This window comes from Erithacus rubecula (genome assembly GCF_903797595.1).
Source record: "Erithacus rubecula genome assembly, chromosome: 2".
Lineage (NCBI taxonomy): Eukaryota > Metazoa > Chordata > Aves > Passeriformes > Muscicapidae > Erithacus > Erithacus rubecula.
The window spans coordinates 74,708,975-74,734,878 of NC_136685.1; the positions used below are offsets into that span (position 1 = coordinate 74,708,975).

At 39.7% G+C, this 25,904-nt stretch overlaps 1 protein-coding gene across 9 annotated transcripts in view; it reads right to left on the reverse strand.

Annotated features, from left to right (window-relative positions):
* Positions 1 to 25,904, reverse strand: part of LTBP1 (latent transforming growth factor beta binding protein 1) — a 184,481-nt gene that overhangs the window by 3,451 nt on the left and 155,126 nt on the right. For 7 of the 9 annotated variants that reach the window (XM_079332375.1, XM_079332372.1, XM_079332371.1 and 4 more), the window contains 6 exons: positions 19,021 to 19,203; positions 17,640 to 17,726; positions 15,486 to 15,614; positions 14,022 to 14,162; positions 11,578 to 11,748; positions 2,102 to 2,224 (listed from right to left, as the gene is read on the reverse strand). In XM_079332375.1, the coding sequence (XP_079188501.1) occupies positions 2,102 to 2,224; positions 11,578 to 11,748; positions 14,022 to 14,162; positions 15,486 to 15,614; positions 17,640 to 17,726; positions 19,021 to 19,203 (834 nt within the window). The remainder of the gene's footprint in view (positions 1 to 2,101; positions 2,225 to 11,577; positions 11,749 to 14,021; positions 14,163 to 15,485; positions 15,615 to 17,639; positions 17,727 to 19,020; positions 19,204 to 25,904) is intronic. The other 2 variants (XM_079332377.1, XM_079332373.1) reach the window with 1 other exon arrangement.

A 25,904-nucleotide genomic window follows, 5' to 3' on the forward strand; every position in this document is an offset into this window, starting at 1 on the left:
GGAATAGAGTAGGATGTATCTCCCCATCTGTCCTCTAACAGGTAGTGGCTCCACCAACAAGCCAGCAACTTATTGAAAAGCTGTTTACTGATTCATATTGCAACAGCTGTGATACATATATTTGCCTAAGCTACCTATTTTAATTTCTCCCTTTGTTATGTTTTTTTTTTTCCTCTGGTCTTTTCTTATTTACTCCATCCTGTCTTGGTTCTTGAGGCCTCTTTTCTGCTGATTTGATTTTGCCTGTTCTATTCTGCCCTTTCTATACCTTCCTCCATTTAACTTCCATACTGCCATTTCCACTCCCCATGTCTTTGATTACAAATATTGTCCCTATCCTGGATTTTCCAGCATGGTGGGCTTCTTAGTAAGGATCAATCTGGTCAGTAATGTGCTGAGTAGATTCTGAAGACACTGAACACATAATGTAAATTAAGTACTTGCTGACGGATGTCACATCTCAAGAACATATATAATACACAGGATGCACACAAGTGCACATTAAATGGGGAATATTGCAGTCTTCTTCATGAGCCTTGTAAATCACTTCCCAGTGCAATAGTACTGAGGATATTGAGCTCTGTCATGATGTAGGTAACCAAGTTTCATTACTTGCTGGAGTCCTCTGGCAGAGCTTGCAGAGAGCTCAGGAGAGACCTTTAAAGTAAAGACTTTTCCCAATTTAGAAAACAGTGCCAAGAAATGACAAGGTGTACATACACAGATATTTTTTAAATAAAAAAGACATAATTTATTAGACATATGGCTTATATGTAGGCATATATGCATGTACATGGACATATACACACATATATATATTTTTTTCTCTCCCTCTTTCATAAATACATTATGTTGCAATTCTAACTAGCTAAAACATATATCACTCACAGCAAGTTCTACTTCACAAAATATACTCTAGTTCAAAACAACTTGATGGGACCTGTATTGTAATTCTGAGGCATGCATTTGCTTCTGTAGAAACTGATTGCACAATGACAAATATTACACTGAAGCACATGGCCCTGCCATGTGAGGGGATATATTGCTGTATTCCTGACAGAGCCTGCAGCAGGATTATGATCTTGAAGTCTCTGATGCCCTAAAAAGGATGCCCCATCTGATTCAGTGATGGGATGGGAGCAAGAGCCACGAGCTCTTAAGCCTCTGCCCCTAAGAGGCTGGAACTAGATTATCTTTAAAGTCCCTTCCCACTGAAGCCATTCTATGAAATGGTCTCAGCTGCGGATTCGAAACTTTCCACAATTTATTGTTTTTGTTTACCACTGAATTATATACCTTGTATATACCTTGAAGGGCATAGTAGCAACTTGCAGGCTACATACATGTAAAGCACAAGAAGTTACCAGCTCCTTCTGATGCTTCCACTTTTCTTCTCTAAAACTGTAATCAAATATTCTGTACAGGGTGCCTGGTTTTGAGGAAGATGCTGAAATCTGTAAGCATTTCTCTCCTGTAAATTTTGACAATGAGCTGGGCAAGACCCAACATAAAGGGCCCTGATATTCCTCAAGTACAACTGAGATGCTGTGTCCAATCCCTCACACCCTGCTTGGCAGGCCATAGCATCCAGCCTGAAGTCCATACATATGTGTATTCTCTGATCACTGTGCTGTACATTTTCTCTGTTGAGCAAGAATGACTTACATGCTCTCATTTCACCCATACAAGCTCTGCTGGGAAATCATGGAAAGATGAAGAGGGTTTTTTTTCTTTTAAATTAAACACACTCTGGAGAAATCTGTCCCATGCTCCAAAGGAAAATCAATTTGTGAGAAGGAAAATTGGCAAGCCTTTTGACCTTAAGCTGTAAAACTGTTGGTAAACACAAATTTAGTGCACTTGGCACAAACCATTTCACTAGATTTAAAATTAATTGTACTCTGATCCCAACTGGACTCTCATACAAACCTGGCTCTTGAACTGGAACACCTGACTGAAAGCTAGTGTCATAGGAATAAGTAAAGCACAAATAGGCCACACTACCCAGAAGCAAAGAACAGAATGAAACTGGCTACAGGGAAAAAAAAACGAAGTAAAAATCTCATTTCAATTCTTTTACGTAACAGAGAATCTCACTTACGGTCTTCAACAAAGTATGGATTGGTTTCTGGGGTGTAGTGCTCCTCAAAGTCAACCAAAGCATCCTGTCCATATGGCCGCCGAGATCCTGGAACAGGAATGTTGCACAGCTGGGCGTAATCCTCTGAGGAGGGAAAGAAAATGAGAAATAAAAGTAAACACACTCATAACACAGGCTGCATTACATTAGTCCCAGCGAGCTGTGGTTCAGATTTGCTGGAAATAAACTTATCTTCCTAGAAACACCATAAATCTGCAGAAAAGAGAATTTCCAGAAAGCATTCTCTCTTCAAGAAGGATGTCATTAAAATGTTAATGAGCCAAATGTATACTATTTAGTCATAACAGGGATAACACCAGGGATAGATTCGAGTCAATAACTGTACAAAAAGTTATAGGTCAGGTTCTTCTACTCTGCATGGGAAGCAAGAGCTGAGGGATGCTGTGTATCCCACTGCTATTGCACTTCTCTCCAGGGCTATCTCTGTTTATACTCCTCATTCTGTGGAACAAAGGCTATCCCAGACCATCATGGCTGCTAGCAGAAGCCTCCCCAAAGGAAGTAAATTGGGGCAGGTACAGCCAATATTGCTGGGACTGTCAGCCAACCTGCAGAAACCAGATTATAAAATAGCCCACACTTATTTACAAACTGTATTTTCAACCCATAGGCTTAAAACTGTGAGTGCTGTTCAAAGTCTCTTTGGCTGTGAACCTCAAAGAGCATGGGGAAACACATAGGAGAAATAGTTTACATCTGATTTTGTACCTCTCTCTAAAAGCTAGACTACACAAGTTGTGACCAAAGCAACTCTTCATTTGAGGTGTCAGAGTCCATGTTTGAAATGCTTATGCAGAGTTTGACTTTTTTATAAATCAAATAAAAATTGTGTCAACTGTTTCTATTACCCTTTACTAAAAGACATACAATACAATTTATTTGAAAACGGAAATATTGTTTAGATACATCAACCAGGTGCTCCTTTACTGTTGCTACAGTCTATTTGGCATCTGGTTCTGTGAAGATTGCCTGGTGTTCTGAGAATCAGGCAGAGAAAGGACGGGAAAGAAAAACCACCAAAAGAGAGGGAGGAAAAAAAGCCCTAAGCAGATACAAAATCCAAGAATTGCAGATGGTTGCAGAGCCAGAAACCTCATGCTGTGTAGAACTGTCCCAGACAGCAAATAGTTGGATAAGTCCAGACTGCCTCTAGACAGTACAAAACACAGCTCTATTTGCTGTCCAGCACTGTAATTTTATTTTTACAGGTAGTATCTCCTCCACCTGGAACGATTTTACTTTGTACTGAAAACTCAAAGTGTTCAAAATGTCTGTTTGAATTCTGTGGTCAACAACTTGGCCCACTTGAGAGCACAAGACAGAGCAGCACAGGCAGAGCTTGTCTGTGCACACCCAGAGCTGCCATGGCTGCCAGTCCAAGTCTGCAGCATGAACTCCCCAGAGAACTTACCAATCACTGTAAATCCCACCACATTCTGCTGCAAGAGCAAAGTGGCTTCGAGGTATGTCCTCCAGAATATATTTATATACAGTAATAATATTCAAACACCACTTTCCTCTCCCAGAGAACAAAGTACTGCCCAAGAGCAACATCCCTGAGCACGGGAAACAAAGCCAGCATGGCAAAATAAATGACACATAGCAAAAGTTGCTTACATCCCTGACTGCACAGCTTCCCACTGAGATACTGTGACAATGAGCATAGTTTTAGGAGTTGCATAGGACCACAGACACCCCATTTTTTTTCCCCACATCTAACCCCAGATTAACATCCATGCATGGGGACAGGTTATCATCTCAGAGTGACCCCTTCATTCGTATGTACACACAGGAAAGCTATGCAGAGTAGTAAAAGCACTTTCTCACAGATGCCCACAAATGTTCTTGGCAAAGGAAATCAGTGTTCTACCACAAAATACTAATTCATCTGGCCTGTGTGGAGGAAACCACCACATAAAAACAGTCAGTGAAAGGCAAAGGGACAAGACAAGCAGCTCTCAGAGATCACTGCTTCTTCCACATGAATGTGATCTGATGGGAAGGACTGAGCAGAACCTGGACACTGGCTTCCCAGATTACTCAGTGCTAATTTTGCCATTAGTGATAGTGGTCATATAAGCAATGTTTTAGTTCTGAAGGAAGCAGTTGGAACTTCTAAAAATCCATGGAGATGGAGCTCTCATGTACATGAGAGTTGCGTAGTTTGACAATTGTGCAAGACTATTTTATATTGCATGTCTGCCAATGCAAAGTTGTTCAACATCTAAAGAAGAATTAAGAAATACTGACAATAGAAACTTGTTTCCTGCCCCATTGGTCCCTCAAAAATCAAGTTCTGAATGTCTGCATTTTTAGGTCTTATAACTATAATACTCTCTTATACTGTATGTTCTGTTTAGCTGTCCAAATAATGTAGACTAAATCTCTTGTCTTTTACAATGTGTTGAGTCTGTCACTAGATGCTCGGGCAATGAACCCAAGGGGAGAAACAGCAACTCAGCTAAGAAACAAACAGTAGAAATTCAGAACCAATAACAAAGGTAAGTTATCTATTCTACCCTTCTCAGCTAGTCCTTTTCTTATTTTTTTTCTTTCCTTTTTTTTTTTCCCCCCCAGGGAAGAAAAGAGTGGGCAGAGAAGAGAGTAGAAAGACTGAAAGGTATACAGCAGGCCACATTTTTGAAGGGTCATGAGAACTGGTGATTTGAAATAAGGTAGACTTGAGACTTGGATCCCTGACAGAAATAAACCCATCAGAGTGCTCCTGTGGAGGATAGAACAAGTTACAGCAATGACACTTTCTGTTGTCTTAAACTTTTCCCCTTGCTATGTTATGTTCCTACAGTTCAATTTAAAAATAATGTATTTTGGGTCACTGTCATGTGTGCAGGTCACAGTTTTCCAGGGGAGGGAACTAAATGAACAGTGCTGTAAGATCTGTGGGTGAAAGCATGACTGGTGCACAGAAACTTGCAGGCAAGTATTCAAATGGGAGAACAGCATGACATTGCCCTAGGGAGGTGACAACAAGAGACTGAGATCAAGAAGGTGGTAAGCAGGCAGATTCCAAGAGAGAATGTGTAACTACCCCTGAATGACAGAAACATTTTAGCTGTCACAAAAATTAATGCTCACTTTGAAAAGAATCTTTCAAGTGAAGTTGAAAGAAAATATTCTGTAATTCAAAATACATGAAGAAACTTTTTTCTATACGGGTTTATTTTTTCTACTCACTCATCTCTTGGCTGTGATCAGGGGCAATACAACTACAGTTCAAGAGAAAAAAAAAAACCAACTTTTCGTTTTTAATATAGTTTAGTCTACACTGATCCACATGTTTTGAAGTTTTTCTCATAACTTGCAAATGAAGCATAGAGACAGCTTCTTGTATAACTTAGGGTGGCTATTATAAAAGGAAGCTGATGTATGCTTCCAAAAATGTAAAGGATATTTTTAAAGTCAGATGTATTGCATATTAAACAAGTGTTAGGGGATTACATCTAGACACACATGTGTACTGGCACAGATGTAAGCTGTAATTGGTAATGAAAGCTCAGCTGACAGAGAGAACACAATATAAATTGGATGGACCCATTGGCTTTTAGGTGCTTGCTAGTAAAATGTTAGCTGAGCTTTCATTACCAAGCCCCTGAGCAAGCCCTTGTGATACTTACTTGTACCCAGAGGCCTAAAAATCCTAATGTCAGAAATATTATTCTATATTTCATGTATTTAAAGCAAAATATTATATAAAAAGCTTTTCCTGACACAACCATACCACAGCCAGTCCAGCTTCTGCCTGAAAGAAGGCTTTATTTCTGTTCCAGCTCCTCAGAATTGTCACCATCACATACACAAAAGAAGCCAAGACTAAGAAACCAAACCAGATTCCTTCAAATTATTTAAGAATGCAACAGTTTCACCAAAGGTTCTGGACATCAGTCTAAATTAGTTAAGTTTATGCTGTCTCAGAAGATTGCATCATAGGCGAAGCAAAGCTAAAGGTATTTCTGCTCTATATTTAGATTGTGCAATTTCACAATTTTGGTAACTTCATTGATGTTGTCCATGGATAGAAGCTAAAGTTTGCAGTGAACAGCATTCATATCTATCCTACAACTTAAAAAAAAGGCAAGGTTATTTTTCATTAGTTATGAAGGATGTTCATATCCTCTCATGGACACACTCTAAATGAAATCCCTGAAAAAGATTCACAGTGGATGTAAATCTCTTGCTAAACTAGAATAATTACCAAATTGATTGTCTCTAAACCTTTTGTTAGTGACCTTTTGTTCCTCTACTAATGCTGCTGAAGTTTCCTAAAATTATCTTCCCTCTCCTTTTGCTCCAAATAAATAGCTAAAAGTTGTAGTAAAAGTCATGTTGTTTCTGACACGGTTTTGCACATGGCTTTCTGATTCCTTGCTAATTTCCATGTACACCTGGAATGTGAGGTTCCATGAGCCAAAGCTACTCTGCATGTCTCTCCTAACCTTCAGGAAAAGCACTGAAACTCTTCATCAACAGAAATTAAATCAGCCAAAAATCTGCACAACCGAACACAAGAATTTGAATATTCAAGGCCCAATCACTGCAGTATTTTAAACCCAGAGGATATAACCCATTTGACCAGAGCCCTTACCACAACAGAAGGAGGCACAATGCCATCCTAAATGGAAAGTTGAGCAATGATCTACAGAAAAGAATCCAGTGTCTCCCTGCTGATCTTGACCATCCCAAAAGAGAAAGATGAAAACTCATCCTTTACACTCATTGGTTTTCCCCATACTTCCAGATCTTCATGAGTGACATTAGCCAGAACTTAAAGGGAACACAGTGTTCTCATAATATGGAACCTCAGCCCAGAACTAACTCATAATGTTTACAAAGGATACACAGAGTTCCTTTGCAACGAAAATGCAATCCAAACAATCTGTTCTGCCAAAAATGGGCAGAACTCAACTCCATGTAGGCATCTCTGAGGGTCTGCATCTGAATTAGTTGTTCATTGTCCATTTTAATTTATGGAAAGGCATAACCACTTCCAGGACAGCATCTCATTGTCTAGAATAGGTCAGGGGAATATATTGCTCAGGGTGCTGATTTATCTTTCCTGATAGAAGGAAAAATTGGCAGGACTAGCACTAATGTGGGTTTCTGTATAAAAAACACAATACAAAATTGTGCAAGAGAAATCCTACATTATAAAATACCCAAGGTGATTCACATTGCCCACTGCTCTTCGTGATCTCCTGGCATGGGCTTTGACAGTAGTTCTTAATGTGACTTCGAATCCCACAGAAATCTGAAACATCTATTGACTGGAGATCCACCACTGTCTTTTCTGCAGAAATCTTCTAAACATTAAGTGGTTCCATAAAACCCCACAAAGTAATAGAATTTAAAACTTAAGAGTAGAAAAATTATTTCTGAGGATACACAAATAAGCAGGCTGATAAACTGAATGCTGGTGCCTTTTACAATTGCCTAAGAATGTGTTCATGCCATTATCTCAGTACTCACACCAATAAAAAAGTCTGAGTTACAGATGTAGTAATGTACCCCCACTCTCAAACTAAAACATCTGCTAAAGCTGCTGAGTTCCACACCTACCTCACCCTGGTTTTTGTATGCAAGCTTCTCCAGCATAGGCAGCCAGCTACAGAAGACAAAGTACCCTCCTTAATTGCCTGACATCTCTTTGGTTCAGGGGCTCCTAATACCACCTTACCAGCATCGTAAGGTGTTACAGAAGCAAAGGTGGTACTGCACTGCAATAGCCTCAAAACTATAAATTTGCAAATACAAAAATAGGCTTTCTCTGTAAATTAAATGCTGACCCCCCAGCACACCACATCACTCAACATTTTTTAGCTGTTAATTCTATCTTCTTTCTTCAAATTTCCTGTAACCATACACCTTGCCTAAAATCCATTCCAGTCCCCTAAGAGTCTCACAGGAGCTTCTAGAGTTTCAGAACATTTATAGTTCAGGTCCTAGAAGTCCTGGTTAACTTCAGGTGTATATGGCTTTATTTCAGATATTTTCAGTCTGGGCCAGTTGCTCTGTTTTCTGCCATGGAGGCTTTGACCCAGCTGCTAAACCTGTCCTGCTACCAGTTACCAGACCATGGACTCTGGATGGAGAGAGTTGGGCTGTTAGGCACTAAAGCAAATTGACCAAGGAAGCAGAACTTCCAAAGGCAGATCATCCAACATGTATTTTTTGGGGTGGGTGCAATGAAGAAATGATGTTTTGCTGTTGTTTTCTAAACCAAAAAGTATCTAATTTTCTAATTTTCCTCAACTGGTCAATTTCTATAGATTGCCAATGACAAACCTCAAGTATTACAGAAGTTTTAAAAGAAAAATTACTAAACTCTTATTACTGTTCTTTGGGCAAATACAGACTAAAGACATCGTGAGCTCAGAGATAATACATTTTGTTGTTGGATGAAATCTGCAATACAATGACATCATAAAATAATAATCTAATTGAAAGCAATGTCTTTATATCCCTTGTTTGCATGAGTCAGATTTACTCGACCACAGCACTTCAGCCCGTGTTTGCACTATTTTGATCAGGACTTTGAACTAATATTTTGACTTTGTTCCTCAATGTTGTCATCAAAATACTTACCAGTCTTTCTGTTGTTAAGACGTTGCTGTTGATATTTGTTGCAATAACAAAAAACACTACTTATTCTTGTCTCCCTCTCTGAATGTTTGGAGTAACTCCAGTGGGCTTTTTTAAAATTAAGCACTGATTAGTAGTTTTAGAAACAGTAGCAACCACATAAGTTCTGACTTCAGGCTGATTTAGGATTATTTTTGCTTAATATGGATAAATTCTTATAAAATTGCTATATCTTCCCACTGGTTTTATTCTGGATCCTACTTGAACAGGATATTTCAATCTTGTAGTGAAAAGTGGAAGCACTTTAAAGACAAGTTGTGTTACAAAAGCTAGAGGTTATTTTAAATAAAGCATTAATATCTTTAAAAGGGACTTGAAATAGTACAATTTATGGCGGTAGGCCTGTATTTCCTTCTTTCTAGGGGTGGTGATGAGATCTTCAAATACAATGGGACTATAAACAAGATAAGAAGCCACAGATCTATGCTATGACACGACCCATTTTATGGTGAAAGTTTTGTGGTGATAATTCTTTTCACATCACCAGGTCTTCTTTAACATTTGTTAAATCTTCAGAAAGCCCTTAACTGGGCAAACAAGCAAACACCTTCAGTAGTAAACCCAGCCAACACAATACCTAAGTATTGAAAAATGGAGAAATTCCAGGTTCCCCAGCCAGGACTTGAACCTGTGACCTGATGGCCTGGAGGTGTGAAAGCACTCTCTTGAGCCAATGATATCACTTTAAGTGCTACAGACTGAAGCCATGTCAAATGAATCATTAATTCAGTTCAGTCAGTTTTAAATTTTTCTTGGTAAACGTTCCTGAACACAGAGAAAAGCTTCCAGGTTTCTGTGTGGGTGAGTGCACATGGGTGTGAGGACAGATGAGCACATACCATCTCCACTAAGAAATGAGAGCTTGTATGTTTGTTCTGACTTAATAAACATTCAATGTGCTTTTATTTTTAACTATGTTCCAATCTATAAGCATAATTCAAAGTATGCCTCAGTTTCAGTTAAAGCAGATACTACTCAATGCACATGAAACATCACATAAAAGTTATCTTGTGTCTGGAGGGAGAAAGATTTTATTATCCAACATAATGCTCTTCAGCTTTGATAAAGATCATCCAACTGATATTAAGGATGTTATCCATTGGGAACCTCCATGTAATTTTTAAAATTAATTTCTCAATTTTCTTCATAGAGCTAGTGGGGATTTGCACCTCACTGTTGGCATAGGATTAAAGCTCCAGGATCCTGTGTTCCTAATGATCAAAATACATCCAATATTTTCAGACTGAAATAGTCCAATTTTCTTAAACTCATATCAGCACTTTTGTTTAAATTAAAAGCTTCTGAAAATCCTCCATGATTGTGCTCTAAAGGAGTGTCTTAGAATTTGCAGTCTTTGTTCTGCAGCTATGTTTGGAATTTTTCATCTTCCCTTGTGAGGCAGGTTCTCTTTGCCTGACCATGTTGGTGGTCCTTCTCTCTTTCTTTTCAGATTTATCTTGCTTTAAATGTAACTATCTAGAAATCTCCAGAAGTAAATCTTGTACTAAATTTAACTCTCTCTAATGGGAACAGCTTTTCTTTGCTCTCTCACGATTGCATGCTTGCATGACACAGATGGGTCACTCTCACCATGTGATGAACTTTGTACAAAGAAAAACTCCTTTAATCTGCTCAATCTTTCCACTTGAAGAGTTCCAGGTCATAGCAACGATTTTTGCTATTAGCTGTTGCCCTGTATTTATCTTACATTTCTTTCCATTGCATTTGTTATTCAAGCAGGTATAGTAATTTGATGTCGTCATATAAGATTTGTTCTGACAAAGACATTTCAGAGATTTCCATATCTTATAAATCAAGCTGCTGTCATGCCCTGTTTTCCTTCTTCAGTCTCTTCCTGGGGTAAGCACCAGCCAGCATTTACTCCAGCCAACATCATCAAAATCAAATGCTTTTTTTTCAATTGCTGCATTTCCAAAGCAAACTCAAACAAGTAAAGATATCTAAGAACAGGTTCAGGGACCTTGCAAGTAAATTATGAAAGCATACAACCCAAGCAGAAAGAAACAACCACATTAATGCTTCACTAAGCTTCTCGGTATAGTTTTTTAATTCCTGTGTTTTTGCTACAAGTAAAACATGTATTGCTTTAGCCACAACATTACCATTAGAGTAACACAGGCCCAAGTAAAAAATCCAGGAATGCTCACAATAAAATGCTTTACCAGTGTAGGATGGTATTCCTACATGGAAAGATATGTCACTGAAAGACACATTTATAGCAAGAATGCTGCATCCAAACTAGACTTTGGAACAGTTTATACAGGGGAAGGAAGAAGTTAGTATCATAGCAGACTGTGTATACCAGGACTGATGTATCTCAGGCACAGCATGACATACACCTATGCTGCTTCCACTGGTCCCATTTCTAGTCCCCTGAAATAAATGTGTGTGTCAATGACATTTCTCTGTATCCATTCAGCTTTTGTAGTCACCATAAATGGCACCTTCTACCTGAAATATTATGGAAGAGTATCTGATTTCCAGACGCATAAACAACATATAGCCTTTTAAAAATACTACAAAATACTACAGCCAGCTTTTTTTTAACACAAAATTATATTCCTTGGAAATTTTCAGTCCCTACTGGTAACCTATTTCCCTTGAGGGGCTAGGGGCTTTTTGTTCTTTCTTATGTTACTGGCGCAGATGCAAGTGCAAGGTACGAATGCTTTAATAATACCATTGAAGTGATGAAGCATTTCAGTTTCATTCTAGAAGCAATATGTGCATCTCCTTACCCGACTCCTTCATGGGACACAGCGCACACTGCATGCCCCAGGCTTCCCCATACAGGCAGCAGCACTCCGTGTACGTCGTCTGCTTCCCAACCAGGGGCCGACTGCAGACAAAATCATCACTTAGGTGCTGCCAGCAAAGGTCCTGGTAGACCTCAGCTTCTTCAGTTTGTTCTGATGGAGAAGATGGGATTAGGTCATTATCACAGCACAGTTATTTAAATAAGACACTGGTTTGATTTATAAATTTAGATTAGAAAAATAACTTAGCTTTACAGACTTTGCTGAATACAAATTTGAGTTTAGAAGTCATGACCTTTTTTAAGTGCCTGAGGTGGCGCATCCCTTGAATGTTCAGCTTTGGAAAAATCTCAAAAGATTCTGAGTTGTCACATTAGGCCGATTTAAAAGCACATTGTGTTGGATACCCCAAACCCAAATCTTTCTAAATCACAGTCACTGCTGAATACTTAACACAGATTCAGCTCGGCTCCCATGGAAGTTAACAAAGCTTGACAAAAACCAGCATTGGGAGTGAGGTGAATGTTTGGGGAAATCCATCCACACAATGGAACTTAAAAAGTTGTTATTTTGCTTTTCTTATATTGCTGTCAATGGCATCTGAAAGAACTTTTACAACTAGGGCAGAGTCGAACAAAAATTTTACATGGGCTCCCTGGGAGACTGGACAAATACTTGGAAGAGAGAGTCCCATTCACTAAACAGACAAACTACATCAGTCTCAGGAAATCCCCTGAGCTGAAAATAGCTGGAGGCTGAGAGAGTGTTGGGGAGGGTGAAGAGAAGTATTGTTTATCTGCCCTCCTGGTCCCTAATCATCCACTTACAGCTATTGTTGGAGACAGAGCACTGCTGTGAACTACTGTCACATTCTTATGAACATTAACAAAAAATCTGTATTTTTGTCAGGGCTGGAGTATTTCAGAGGCATAATAGTTTTGACACAGATCTCAGAAGAAACCATTCCCGGTCCCAGCAAGTTCTGATCACTGCTGATCGGAAGGAGAGGAATTGTAAACTTAATCTTCCACTTGGAATGTAAAAATCTCAGCACAATTGTTTCGTGAAGACATCTGCAAGGTTTTGATTTTGTTCCAACACGGAGTGAAAAATAAGTGTTGTCACAAACCAAGGTTCTGTTTTCTCTGTGCATATCCATTTACTGCATTTTTACATTATGCATGGGAGAGTACAGAACTGAAACCTCGCCCAAGAGCAAAACTGAGTTCTGAAAGCACAAACTTAGATACCTATTTTACTAGAAGCTTGCCAGAACACACAGTGAAAAGCAGCAGTGGGTCTCTGCAACCAACTCCAAATTCTGCTGGCAGCAAAGAAACCAGCCTGCCCTGCCTCCTCTGTGCGAGGGGGACATTGCCAGTAGCGATACAAGGCTTGAGTGCTTTGTGCTGGCTGAGATGATCACTGCTGTGTCAGTCCAAATGTCTCATGACAGAAGACCCTCTAGGCTCTTGCATTCTCTTCACATCCTAGATGAACCCAAAGGACAATCCTGCTCTTGGTTTGTTTAACTGAAGATTGAACAATAGAAATGCTGTGGTTCTTTCACAGTTCCAGGCAACAGGGCAACCACATTATTTCCCAAAATATCAGCCTCACAATTTGGAGTGACTAAAGCAGGCATTCTGTATTCCCATTTCCTTTTACAGAAGCATCTCAGGAAAACTCACTGCAAGTTCCAGGAACCAGAGATCTGGATTTATGGCTACAAAGTGCTAGCATTATATCAAACCCATTGCAACAATTCTTTCGACGACATGAGTGGCATAGACTAAGCTGTGCAGACTGCATAATGCTCTGGATTTCTGTGACGTTTCTAAGAATCTCATAATATCTGACTTTTTTTCCTGAAATCAGTGTCTACTGAAATTGAAAGAACACACAAAAATGTTACTTTAACATTGACATAGAAGTCCACAGCTTGAAACTGTGAGCTAAATGTTAATCAATTGAAAGCACACGTACAATTTTAGCTATTTCCTCCTATATCCTGCCATTCCTGTTTTTATTTTACTTTGGTAGAACTGAATCTTGAGACTTAGCCTGCAGCCAAACCCCAGCCTTACTGAGACAGCAAGCAGGCTGTGCCTCATTACCTACAAGGCTGGACAAGGCAGACGCAGAGCTGGTGAACTGGCTGAAGACTCCTCAGCCCGAGCCTAATCTCACAATACTTCCAGCAATGTCCTGTCTGTATAGGCAAAGTGGAGCACTGTGGAGAGTCCTACATCACGATGCCTTCTGGATCAAGAGACGATGGTCCAAGCATTGCCTTCCAAAATCCTCCAGAAGAGCAGGCTCATCCAAGGATGACCCAGTCTAAGCTTAGACTTTGGGTCTGTAGCCATGTCAGCACCACCTCGTAGAGGTGTACTCACTTCAGTAATATGTATAATGGATCATACCACTCGAATCTGCTGGTCTGATGCACCGCTTTTCTGTTGCGTCCAAAACCATTGGGTGTGTACAGAAACAGTTGTAAGATCCTTCTGTGTTAATGCACTGGCCATCAATACAGCTGTTTGGGTCCTGACATTCATCCGTGTCTTTAAAATGGAAGGAAATGTATCAAGGAGAGCCAGCACAAAGTATTTGCATTGTGTTAATCTATGTTTCTATTTTCCTATAACAGGAGCAGACTTCCCTGCATGCCTTCTGTAAATTTCCACAAATACCCATTGCTGGCAAAACAATCCTCTCTGTGCCCATGGAGAAGGACAGACATCTAAAGGATGCTGACCTCTGGTCCTCAAGTCTTAGGACTTAGGGCGAAGTACCAGGGAGGATAAGGAGGCTTTGTTGGAGGGGTTGCAGTGCCAGGAATACCCTGCATCCAGTATAGCCGCCACTGCTTCCCGTATTTGTTTCCCTTTAGGACAATACCAGCAGGCATTAGAGGTGGGCACAGTCTTAGTGATTCTTCATGAGCTTGTCAGAAGAAGAGATCACCTTACTTAGCCATGGTATTTCTTAGTTTGCCTAGGAAAGCCAAAGCTGAAATTTAGCTCAAAGGGAAGAGCAGGCCAGTTTAGATAAATTACATTTAATCATGTAGAATCCCACCCTTTGTAAAGAATAATCATAGAATCCCAAGGTAAAAGGCTCTCTTATTGCAGCTGCAAAAATTGTTTCCTTTCATTATGCTATTCTGCACATTATACATGGTTCTCTGCTTACAAAGCAAAAGCCAGGGTCATGATCATGAGTAATTTCAGCTGAATACCAGAACCAAAGGAATACAAGGTTATGCAGGCTAAAATGGGCTTATCAATGACCTCAACTGTAATTTCACATTGCATATTAACTCCTTGTGGAAAATATCTGTCCTTGAAACAAAAAGAGGAGTCTGCGTTAATTTGATTCAATATAGTAAACCCAGAACACTTACCAAACGAAAGGTGAGCTTCACCATACAGCCTTTCACTGCTCACTCCGTATACAAAGAACAGAAGGCTAAATTGTACCTTGGCAGAGTGAACCAGCAGTGTGCATGCAAGGGGGGAGCCCCTCTGATCACTGTGGCTGCCTGCATTAAGGCTGGCACAGCTCTTGACTCTGCACTCAAAAGAGAACAGAAGGCTGTTCTGGAGATGCAAACTCCTGGGAGTAATTTGCTCCAAAAGGAGGCAAATAAAGCAAACCCTGCTCTACATGCCACAGCTATGTCATCCAGAATTGCTGCTCAGCCAAGCAGAAGGAAGGGAAATGACCCAATGCATCTTACAAAGCTGCTACAGGAGTTCAGAGGCCCAGTGCTTCTCCCCTTAATGGGAATGCCACAGCACTGATGGGAATCCTGCTGTAGGAGTCTGCTTGTTTTGCCCATCTGCATACCATTATAGTGACAAGACCACTTTAAATAAACTTACCAAAGCACTGGAGCTTAACAGGGTCATAGTATGTGCCTTGTTTGCAGTAGCACTCATAACCTGGCTGTGTATTCAAACAGAAGCCGTTTTTACAGATTTCTTGTCCAAAGAGTTGGCATTCATCAGCATCTGGGGAAAAAACCAATGTGTTATCTGTTGTTATTATGATGCCATGTAGACAAACAAGATGGAATAAATCCTTACACTTCTCTGTTCAAGCAAACATCAGTTTAAAGAGAAAATCCCAGGAGCACAGATATCCACAGAAAAAAAAAAACCCTCAGGCAACTGGTGTGGAAGAGGCTATGTAGCCAGAATGGAAAAGGAAAAATTGGTGGACCATTACTTCCCCCTGTCAGAATTAAGTCCCATGGCACACAGAGACTGGAATAATCTGCAGTTTCCCTTTCATTCCTTTGGTATCACATAGCTCTTTACTCCAAGCAAAACAGATGAACAATATGGCCTGTATTTTCCCATATAATTTGCTTTACTGAAGGTATTCCCACCATGGACCTAATTTAAGCACACCATCTGATTACCAAACTAGCTAAGCAGCTATGCTTATGGCTGGACTCTGTGACTGCTGTTCTGTTTGCAGACACTTTGGTGACTCTGCTGTGCATGGTAGGAAACCTTCCAATCCACACTGCTCGTGGCTTTGCTTCTCAAAGCACAGCTTCAGCTCAGTCTCAACCCCACAGAACCAGTTGTGTCTGTGGCTGAACACAGGGTGGCAATCATTACAGAGCTACTGACAGCTGACAAAGAGAATCTGCCACACTTTCAAATGAGGCTAAATGTTTTCAGAGAGGTTTCATGGAAAATATATGCCAGCTCATATATAGCTTTTCACAGTTGGACGCATTTTTCCCAGTCTTGTATTTATGTATTTGTTACTTTTGGAATTCTATTCACTTCCTTTTTTCCAGCCTACTTTTCATTTACTAGACCTACTTAGAGTAGTCTGTTAAAGCTAGGTTGGTAGTAAAAAATGGCAATAAAAAACACAACTTAAAGTAGGTCATTCTTCTCTCAACACCAATTGTTTTAATCCACTGTCTTCTATATATTTACTCCCCATTTATTCTGGGGAAACACAGATTTTATCCCAAAGTTGTCATTTCTAGCTGTCCAATAGTTTTAAAGGTGAATCATTCAAATGCTTCCTTTTTTCCAGAAGCACTGAAATATCTAGAAAATGATTTATTTTCACATCCACTCTTCCAGCCACTAAGTGGTTACAAGCATTAAATATTTTGACTGTTTTGCAGCAAGAACGATGCAAAGATTAATAAAAAATGTCATGTTCACAATCTGTCTTTTTCCTGTGGAACACGGATTTGTGTCTGGAGAAAAATGGGAAAGCCTAGAAGCAAAGCCAAGGAAGGCCAGTGGGCTATTTACTTCTGAAAGATAATTCCAATAAGGAAACAGGAATTGCTCTTACAAGCAGAAGCTTGTGGACAAAAGCAACAGTAACATTTAAGTCAGTGTAACAGAGAAAGCTCACATTACTAAAAGAGCACATTCATAAAAGTTATTTATCTATTTGTTCTCTGTGCCATTCCTAAGGTTTTACAACATAAATTCACTGAAAAGGGAAAAAGTCTTATTACGGCAGGGATTTGTGGGAGATATTTCCACATGAACTATTTCCATGTTTCAGTATTTATAGCAGCTAGAGATTATCAACCCTGAGGTAGCACAAAAACGCAGATTTTATCTGAGATGCATTTGGATATGCTGCACACACAACAAGTTCCAAACCCCCATGGTGAATATATACAGAAATCTTGGATCTGTAAAGATAAACAACACCCTTAAATTCTCAGAGACTTTAAGATGAGCTCTGTGATGGCTGCTTCTCAAACTCAAAAAAAACCCAAGTGGTTTTGTGGTTAGTGGTCACAGTACCTATTCTCACAGTATATAGCACTTAGTAGAAATTAAACCAGAATATTGCAGAGACTGTGTAATTGACATTCTTAACAACCTGTAAAATGATGATTTTCAGTAAGGTTTCATACTATGAACTTTTAAAATCACCTAATAAAATTTGAATTAGTACGTTTACATTCCTGGCCCACATTTCTAGTCAATCAACTACCAGAACTTCTGAAACAATTAATCTTAATACAAGTCAGTACTGACCTTTATAATTCTGAGCAAGAAGCCCGTAAGATGAATCTCCAGAGGGAATGAAACCTTTTCCTTCAGGACACAAATCAGTAAATTCAGCTGGCAGAGAAAAACCAAAAAATTTTGTTGTTAAGAAGAAGGTATTCACACATGTAGTGTTACATGCATTTCAGGGTACTTTGAGATATCTGTGCTCTTTGCATCTATCAGGCAATCACACACACATTTAGTTTAATGGGGGATGTCAAATGCCACAGCCTGACTTTCCCCTGCTCTCAGTTTGCAGAGCTAGTTTTCACAAACCTCACTAGGGCACCCACAGAGCTCCAGGCAAACTCATTTCTCTTGCTCTTTGGCAGGAAAATGCGCTCCTTACTAGGTTTCATGGTGCACTGCAGTTATAACAATACCAGTAGCCAAATTATCTTATTTAAAGCTAGCATGGGCCTCTCTGAGCTACGCTGCAAGCTGTAATCTAGGCATACTCCAACTGAGATACAAACCCCTAGCCACATTCTTCAGTCCTCATACAGGAAAAACACTAATTGACTGCAACAGGAGAACATGGTGTGCATTACAGAGAGAAATTATTTCAAGTGTCTTGGAGACTATACAGAATCAAACAAACCTATCCAAGCAGAGAGGCCCCTTTTTATTATGCATTTCATTTCAGTTTGACCGATTCTAAGGTGTAGTTAAAACAGGAATTAAATGTGACGATGTATTTCTGTGAAAAGTAATCTTTAGCATTTAATCTCAAAAAGTTTATGCATGTTCTCTCTAATGCGATTTTTTCCAGCTGGATTCTGAATTTCAGCCATCCCTGTTTATGTTTCAAGTACTTTTTTCAAAATTTGTGACAAATATCACCTGACTCTGTTTGTCTAATTTAATATTGAGAGGTTAAACAATGGTCTGCATAGAATATTATTAACTGAATAGTTCAGTAAGTTGCAAAATGTAAAACTATTGCCATAATATATATTGGTAGCTGTAGTGCTGTAAAAACAGCATTATAAAGAATAGCTGCAGCCTCAAAAATGTTGCAATGGTTACCTTTGTTTTCCAGCTTGTGGAAAAAACCTAACATACTACACCATAGCATCTGAAACAAGCTTTTGTGAGAATCTATATTTGCTTAACATCAGTTGGAGTTAATACCGTTCAGTAACAGGCTCTTCTTATCCCTGGGTCAAGAGCAGAGAAGCCAATGGATTGACACCAGGTACGAATTATTCTTATCACTTTTCCTCTGTTCCTATGGATAAGTCATGACTAAATACTACAGAAAATGGGATTTAATGAGCAAGCCTTCTCTAAAGGCAAAGCACACTCTATTAACATAAACACAACACTTTAAAAGCTTGCAAAGGGACAGAGGGCCTCCTCTTACCAGTTCCAATGACAGGGCATGGGAAGATTTCACAGTTATCACCCCAACCAGCACCCAAAGTACAGCAGCATTCTTGTTTGGTTACATTGGATGTAAGCACATTGTCACAGAAATTAGCATCGTTCAGATTGTAGTAGCACTCCTTCTTTCCATCTTCTTGTTGATCAGTCTCTACTGGCATTTCTAAGATGGAAAAGAAAACATAGACCACACATGATGACACATAAAATTAGTCACTTTTCCAGGAGGTGAAAAGAGCAGAGAACAAAATGGTTAAGCACAAATTTAGGTTTCACATTTTGACATTAGACAGAATGATGGAAGTTGATGACTTTCCTTTGGCTTTTTTCAGACCAGTTCTCCAACTTGACCAGAAAAGGATTCCTCCAATTTGCACTTCTATAATTTTCAAGTAATGCATGAAGTACCTGCTCTCATGTGCTACTAATGGCCATGGCCAGCTTTTGACATGATGCTCTTGTCATATGAATCCAAAAGCTCTTCATAGAGGTAAGCAAATATTACAACCTCATTTTTTTTCAGATAAAAGAGCTAAGGCATGAACTGAAAAAACACAATTTTTCAAAAGAATGAGCATTTACAGCCCCTTTTAATTTCGTTGGGAAAAAAGCATGCACCACATTTGAATACAATGCCCTTTATGATTTTTGCAAAAGTAACTTACTGACTTCATGATAAGCTGAGGAATATAATACAGATGTCAAGTTAACTCAGTGTTTTACTTTAAAATAGGAACCCAGCCAAGAAGGCAGATTTATTGCCTTAAGCATTGAGTGGGTCCTCTCACAATATTTATATGGACTGGAGGCAAAATAGTCTGTCCCATAGATCCAATAAATACCCTATTAGTATAAAGGTCAAAGACCTTTTGAAAGCAAGGCACTCCTAAAGTACACCAAGAAGTGATTTTGAAAAGAAATACCTATTTAAAGCTTCTGTGTTTACAGAGATCTGTCTACCTAACATTTTCCTTCACAAAAATTATCATCAGTAGCTCAGAAGTAGGAACTACCATATATAATTGTTATTCACACTTAAATGATATGAAAAACTTTTCACAGGCCATCAGTAAAGAAACCAAGTTCTAAAACTAAATACACTCACATTTATTAACCAAACCAAAAACTTTATTCAGGAATTTGAGATGGATAAATCATGAGGTGACTAGCTAATTTCCTTTTTATCTAGGAAAATTCTTTATGCTTAGTACTTAACAAATGTTTAACTCACAAAAACCCCATTAAAATTGTTGCATGTTGGCTGATTTTCAGTCTGAGATTTCATTAACTTCTACCCAGGCTGTGGCACAATGGACCAAGCATGAGAGACTTCTCAAGAAACAGGTATTGAGGCATGAATCAGAACCTCTATTTTATAGAGAGACAGTGAATTTCAAGATGCTGCTGCAACAAATGTTGGCTTCATGGTGCAGCAGGAAAATTGTAGCAGAGTTGTTATCAGGGACACAGTGGGATGATGCAAGTGGAGCACTGCAATGAATTTTGTAAACTCTTGAGAAGGGATAGGCAAGGAAAGAGGCAGTGGGGTAGCCCTGAGTGTTGGGGAGTGTCCCAGTTGTCTGGAGTTGAATGATAATGAAAACAGGGCTGAGTGTTTATGGGTAAGAATCAGGGAAAAGGCCAGCAAGGCAGGTATTCTGGGGGGAGCCTGTTTTAGACCACCCAATCGGGATGCAGAGGCAGAAGAAATATTCTATAAGCAGTTGGGATAAGTCTTGCAATCCCTTGCTCTAATTGTTGTGACAGACTTCAGCATAGCAGATGTCTGCTAGAAATACAACACAGCAGAGGAGAAGCAGTCTAGGAGAATTCCTGGAGTGCATGGAAGAGAACTTCCTGACATATCTGGTGAGGAACCAAGCAGGGGAGGTGCTCCATAGGACTTGCTGTTTGTGAACAGAGAAGGGCTGGTGGTTGGTGTGATGGTCAGAGGCCATCCTGGGAAAAGCAACCAGGAAATGATAGTGATTGTGATTCTTCAGAAGTAAGGAGGGGTGCCCAGCACTTTGCCACCTTGGACTTCCAGAGGGCAAACTTTCACCTCTTTAGGAGATTGGTTGAGAGACTCCCTAAGCCAGCAGTCCTGAAGGGCAAAAGAGTTCAGGAGGGCTAGATGTATTTCAGGAAGAAAATCTTAAAGGTGCAGGAGCAGTCTGTGTGCTGAAAGATGGGACAGGAGGGAAGATGACCAGCCTGCCTGAACAGAGAGCTTTGGCTGGAACTTGGGAAAGAAAGAGAACTGCCCTTGAAACAAGAGGCAAGCAACTCTGGAGTGGGTTTTAAGATCCCACTTAAAAAGTGTCTGTGAGGTGGGAGCTTGAAGACGATGATGTCCAACAAATGCTGAAGGAATTAAATGAACTCCAGCTCTTGCTACTTCAATCCTATTATCACTGCCCACCCACATTGTCCAAAGCAGATAGAGTAGGGGAACTTTACTGGGGATGTAAATACTAGATACATTTGGAGAAAGCAGATTTAAAAATGTCAGCATGGATTGCCTATTACTGCACTTCAATAGTATGAACATGTGTAATAGTTCTTTTGGTTTCTAATTAGACACAGACAATTGGATTTATTTCTATTTTCCTCAGAAAAGTGACTTCAATTTTGGGAGACTGAGGGGCTGGCAGACACCTCCATTCAAATTTAGTACAATGTTGCCACCTACAAGACTTTGCAGTTTTGCCAAAATAAGTAAATCGTATAGTAAAGGATATACCCAGATGGCTGCTTATTTCAGCTTTGTTAAGTTAGCCTGTGGTCAACCCTCCTCTGATAATCACAATTTTCCATAATGTGTTGAATTTCATCAATTGAGGTGGGTTTGTGGCATCAGTTGCTATCCAATAGGAACTATATTAAGACTATCATATCACAGAAATGCAGCTGAACTAAATCTGCCATTCCAAGATGAGAGAGCAGTACTTCAGTCACCAATTTATAAATTTTCCTTGGTTATTTGCCATCTGTCTAATTGAATCAAAGCCAAATCTTCATCAGAAGAGAAAGTCTGGCTGTTTTCATGCTGTTTATCTGAGAAAGAACACCAGAAGCAGCCCTGGGAGGAAGGGGAGGTAGTCTCTTAATATCCTTGTTTATTCCCATTTTACATATGATGTGTTGGTTTCTCCTCCCATTATCTGTTCAGCAGCTTAAATGGCTGTTGTTTACACAGCTGTAAGTGAGGGTTAGTCAAGAAGAAGTCATAAATGTTTGGAAAGCAAATGAGGCACAAACCTCTTTTTTTTTTTTTTTTTTAAACCGAGACCAGTCTATGTCTACAAGCTTGTAATTTCGCTGTCCCAGATTATTAACCATTTAGTAAACAGGCTGTTTTTGAAAGTGATTTCACTAGGTATGTTGCCAAAATATGATAGAAAATGAATACTTACTTTTTGCACCATTGCTGTTTCTGTTTCTTCTTTTTTTTTTGTTTGTTTTTTTTTTGTTTTGTTTTTTTTTTTTAAGAAAATGTAAAATATCTCTCTACCTAAGGCATATTGGTAAAGAAAAATAATTTTACCACATTGTTGATGTATCTGTTCTATTAACAGCCTATGAGAAAAATTCTCATATATAGTATAGTATAGCATAGTATAGTATAGTAGCTGCTGGATTTGATTCTGAAGTATTTCTTAGAAATAGATTTATATACCTTAGCATAACCTTGATCCTACAATATGCTTAGCATATGTTTGATGCAAAAACATGCATCAGTAATATAGGATTCAGTGAATAATATGGATTAGCATATGCTTAGACTTCAGTATATACTGAAATATTTGCCTAAATAACATTCTGTTACTGACTGGCATCTAAAAAACCAAAACATAGAACTGATGGGGTCTTAAGTACTGGAACTGTGTAGCAACAATACTTGCAGATGCAATCAGAAAACTGGTTGTAAAAATGAGAAATAGTCATTATAACTTCATGACCTCTAAAAACTCAGCAAAGACTCAGATGACTCTGAGTAAATAGCTTGAGTAAGAATTGTCACTTTCAGAATCTGACTTTTCAAGAACACAGTAAAAATATATTGGTATGTGCCTATTGTCAGGGTGCACTTGTTTAGATTCCTCAACTGACTCCACATGTGACAAGCTACACCACCTAACATGTACAGTGCATACATGTACATATACATGCATATATAGAATTCAGGGATTAGTGAAAGTGATGCACACCTAAAACTTACAGCTAAGCTTAAGGTGTACATCAATCTAAGTTGTCCACAGACAACTGAAATTCACTTAACAATTAGAAAGCCCATAATGTTTAGGAAATTCAGAATCTGTGCTTATGCACCAAATTTCTAACCTTAAGGAACCTTCTGGATCAAATTTATAAACTGCTACTTGGCAGCCCCAAATTTTTTGGATGGTGGTTGGTTAGATTGTGGGGGGATTGATTTTGTTTCCATATTAACCAGTCTAGAAGAGACTTATGGCTTTGGACACCAAAACCATGATTTTAACTTACAAATTCTATAAATTACTGTTAAATATATTGCAATAAGTATCTGGTTATATTTCATTTAGCCAGGAGAAAGCAACATCTAAATTAGCTGTAGGTACCTAAGCGCCCGGGTACCTTAGTGGACATCTCCATGGCCATGCTGTGCCTGATGCCCCCAAGGACAGGGTTGGCCTTCTGGCTGCCAGGGCACTGCTGGCTCATGTTCAACTTGCCATCAGCCAGGATCCCTGGGGCCCTTTCTGTGGCACTGCTCTCCAGCATCCCATTCCCCAGCCTGTCCATACATCCAGGGTTGTCCCATCCCAGGTACAGAATCTGACTCTTTTTCTTGTTGAATTTCATATGGTTGGTGATTGCCCAGCTCTCTGATTTGTTGAGGTCTCTTTGCAGGGCCTCCCTGTCTTGAAGAGACTCAACAGTTCCTCCCAGTTTTGTATCCTCTGTGAACTTGCTCTGTATCCCTTCCAGTCCTGTGTCCAAGTCATTTATGAAGAAGCTGAAGAGCACAGGCCTGAGGATGGACCCTGTGGAGCTGCTCTAGTGACAGGTCCCCAGCCTGATGTCACCTCATTCACTGTAACCCTTTGTGCCTGACCTGTGAGCCAGTTGCTCACCCATCTCATGGTGTGTTTATCCAGCTGTGTGCTGGGCATTTTGTCCAGAAGGATCTGGTGAGAGACAGTATCCAAAGCTTTACTGATATCCAGAAATATTACAACAGCTGGCTTCCCTTGGTCTGACAAGGCAGGATACTTTGTCAGAAAAGAAGATCAGCTTTGATAAGCAGGACTTTGCTCTCATGAAGCCATGCTGGCTGTGACCAAGGACCAGTTTGTTTTTCAGGTGTTTTTCTATACTTCCCAGAATAATCTTCTCCATAACTTCACCAGGCACTGAAGTAAGACTCACAGACCTGTAGTTGGCAAGGGCCTCCTCCTTACCCCTTTTGAAAATCAGGACAATGTCAGCCAGATTCCAGTCAGCTGAGTCCTCTACAGATTCCAAAGGCTGCTCAAAAATGATTGAGAGAGACCTCACAATGACATGAGAGGCTCTTTGAGTATTCTTGATTTAAACCCACTAGGTTGCAGAGACTTACAGGGATCCAGATGGAGCAGCAGATCCTGCATAAGTTCAGGGTCAGTTGTGAGTTTATAATTTTCATAGCCTTAGTCCTCCAGCTCAGATCAACAGGACCCCCTTAGCTGGTCATTAGTGTTGAAGACAAAGGCAAAGAATGCATTAAATGTCTCTACCTTGTCTACGTCCCTGTTTGTGAGGTGACCATCCTCATCCTATAATGGGCCCATGTCATTTTTGTGCTGCCTTTCTCTATTAATGTATTTAAACTCCCCTCCTTTTTCATTGTCCCCCATAGTAATAGCCAGCTTCAATTCCATTTGTGAGCTTTGGCCACACTAATTTTCTCCCAACAGTGGTGAGCAGCATCTCTTATTCTCATATTATCTGGCCTTCCTTCCACTGGACATATAAGTCTTTTTTTTGCCTTAGCTCCAAAAGAAGATCCCTGCTCAGCCAAACTGGTCTTCTGCCTCACCTTCTTGACTTCCCACAATTTGGAATTGCCTGCTCCTGTGCTCCTAGACAATGGCACTTAAAAAGTAACCAGCACTAAATGGACCCCAACACCTTCAAGAGCATTTTCTCAGGGGACCATGCTAACTAGCTCCCTGAGAAGCCTGAAGTCTGCTATCCTCACATCTTCAGAGCTGAAGCTGGCAGTTTCCTCTTGTCATCAGATTTTAAACTTGGTTGCTTCATGGTCTCAGCCATCAATCACCACTTGAGTCATGAGACCCTCCTTGTTAAGAAGCAACAAATCAAAAACGGCATAATTCCTAGTTGGCTTCCTTAGTACCTGTACCATGAAGTTAGCATCCAGGTGTTTTAGCAATCCTCTGGATCTGTTTGTGCCACCTGTTTGCTCTTCCTAGTTAATATCTGGCAAGTTGAAGTCCCCCAAAGGACAAGGGAAGTTGATTGGAAGTTTCCATTAGTTCCTCAAAAAACAATTAATCAGTGTCATTGTCCTGGCTAGGTGGCTTATAGTAGATGCCCACTATGATATCTGTGTTATTTGTCTGTCCCTTAATCTTTACCAGGACACTTTAAACTGTACCATTGCCAAACGTAAGCTCCATATATTCCAGCCACCTCCCTTGCCTGAAGAGTCTGTAAACATCCAGTGTGGCACTCCAGGCATAGATCCATCCCACCTGGTTTCCCTCATGCCAATGATGTTGTATCTCTGCAAGCACTGCTACTGAAACATTTCAGGTTTTGGCATGCCACCCCAAATCATATTTGTTATAATCCTCAAATATTCAAATATTCCTGGAA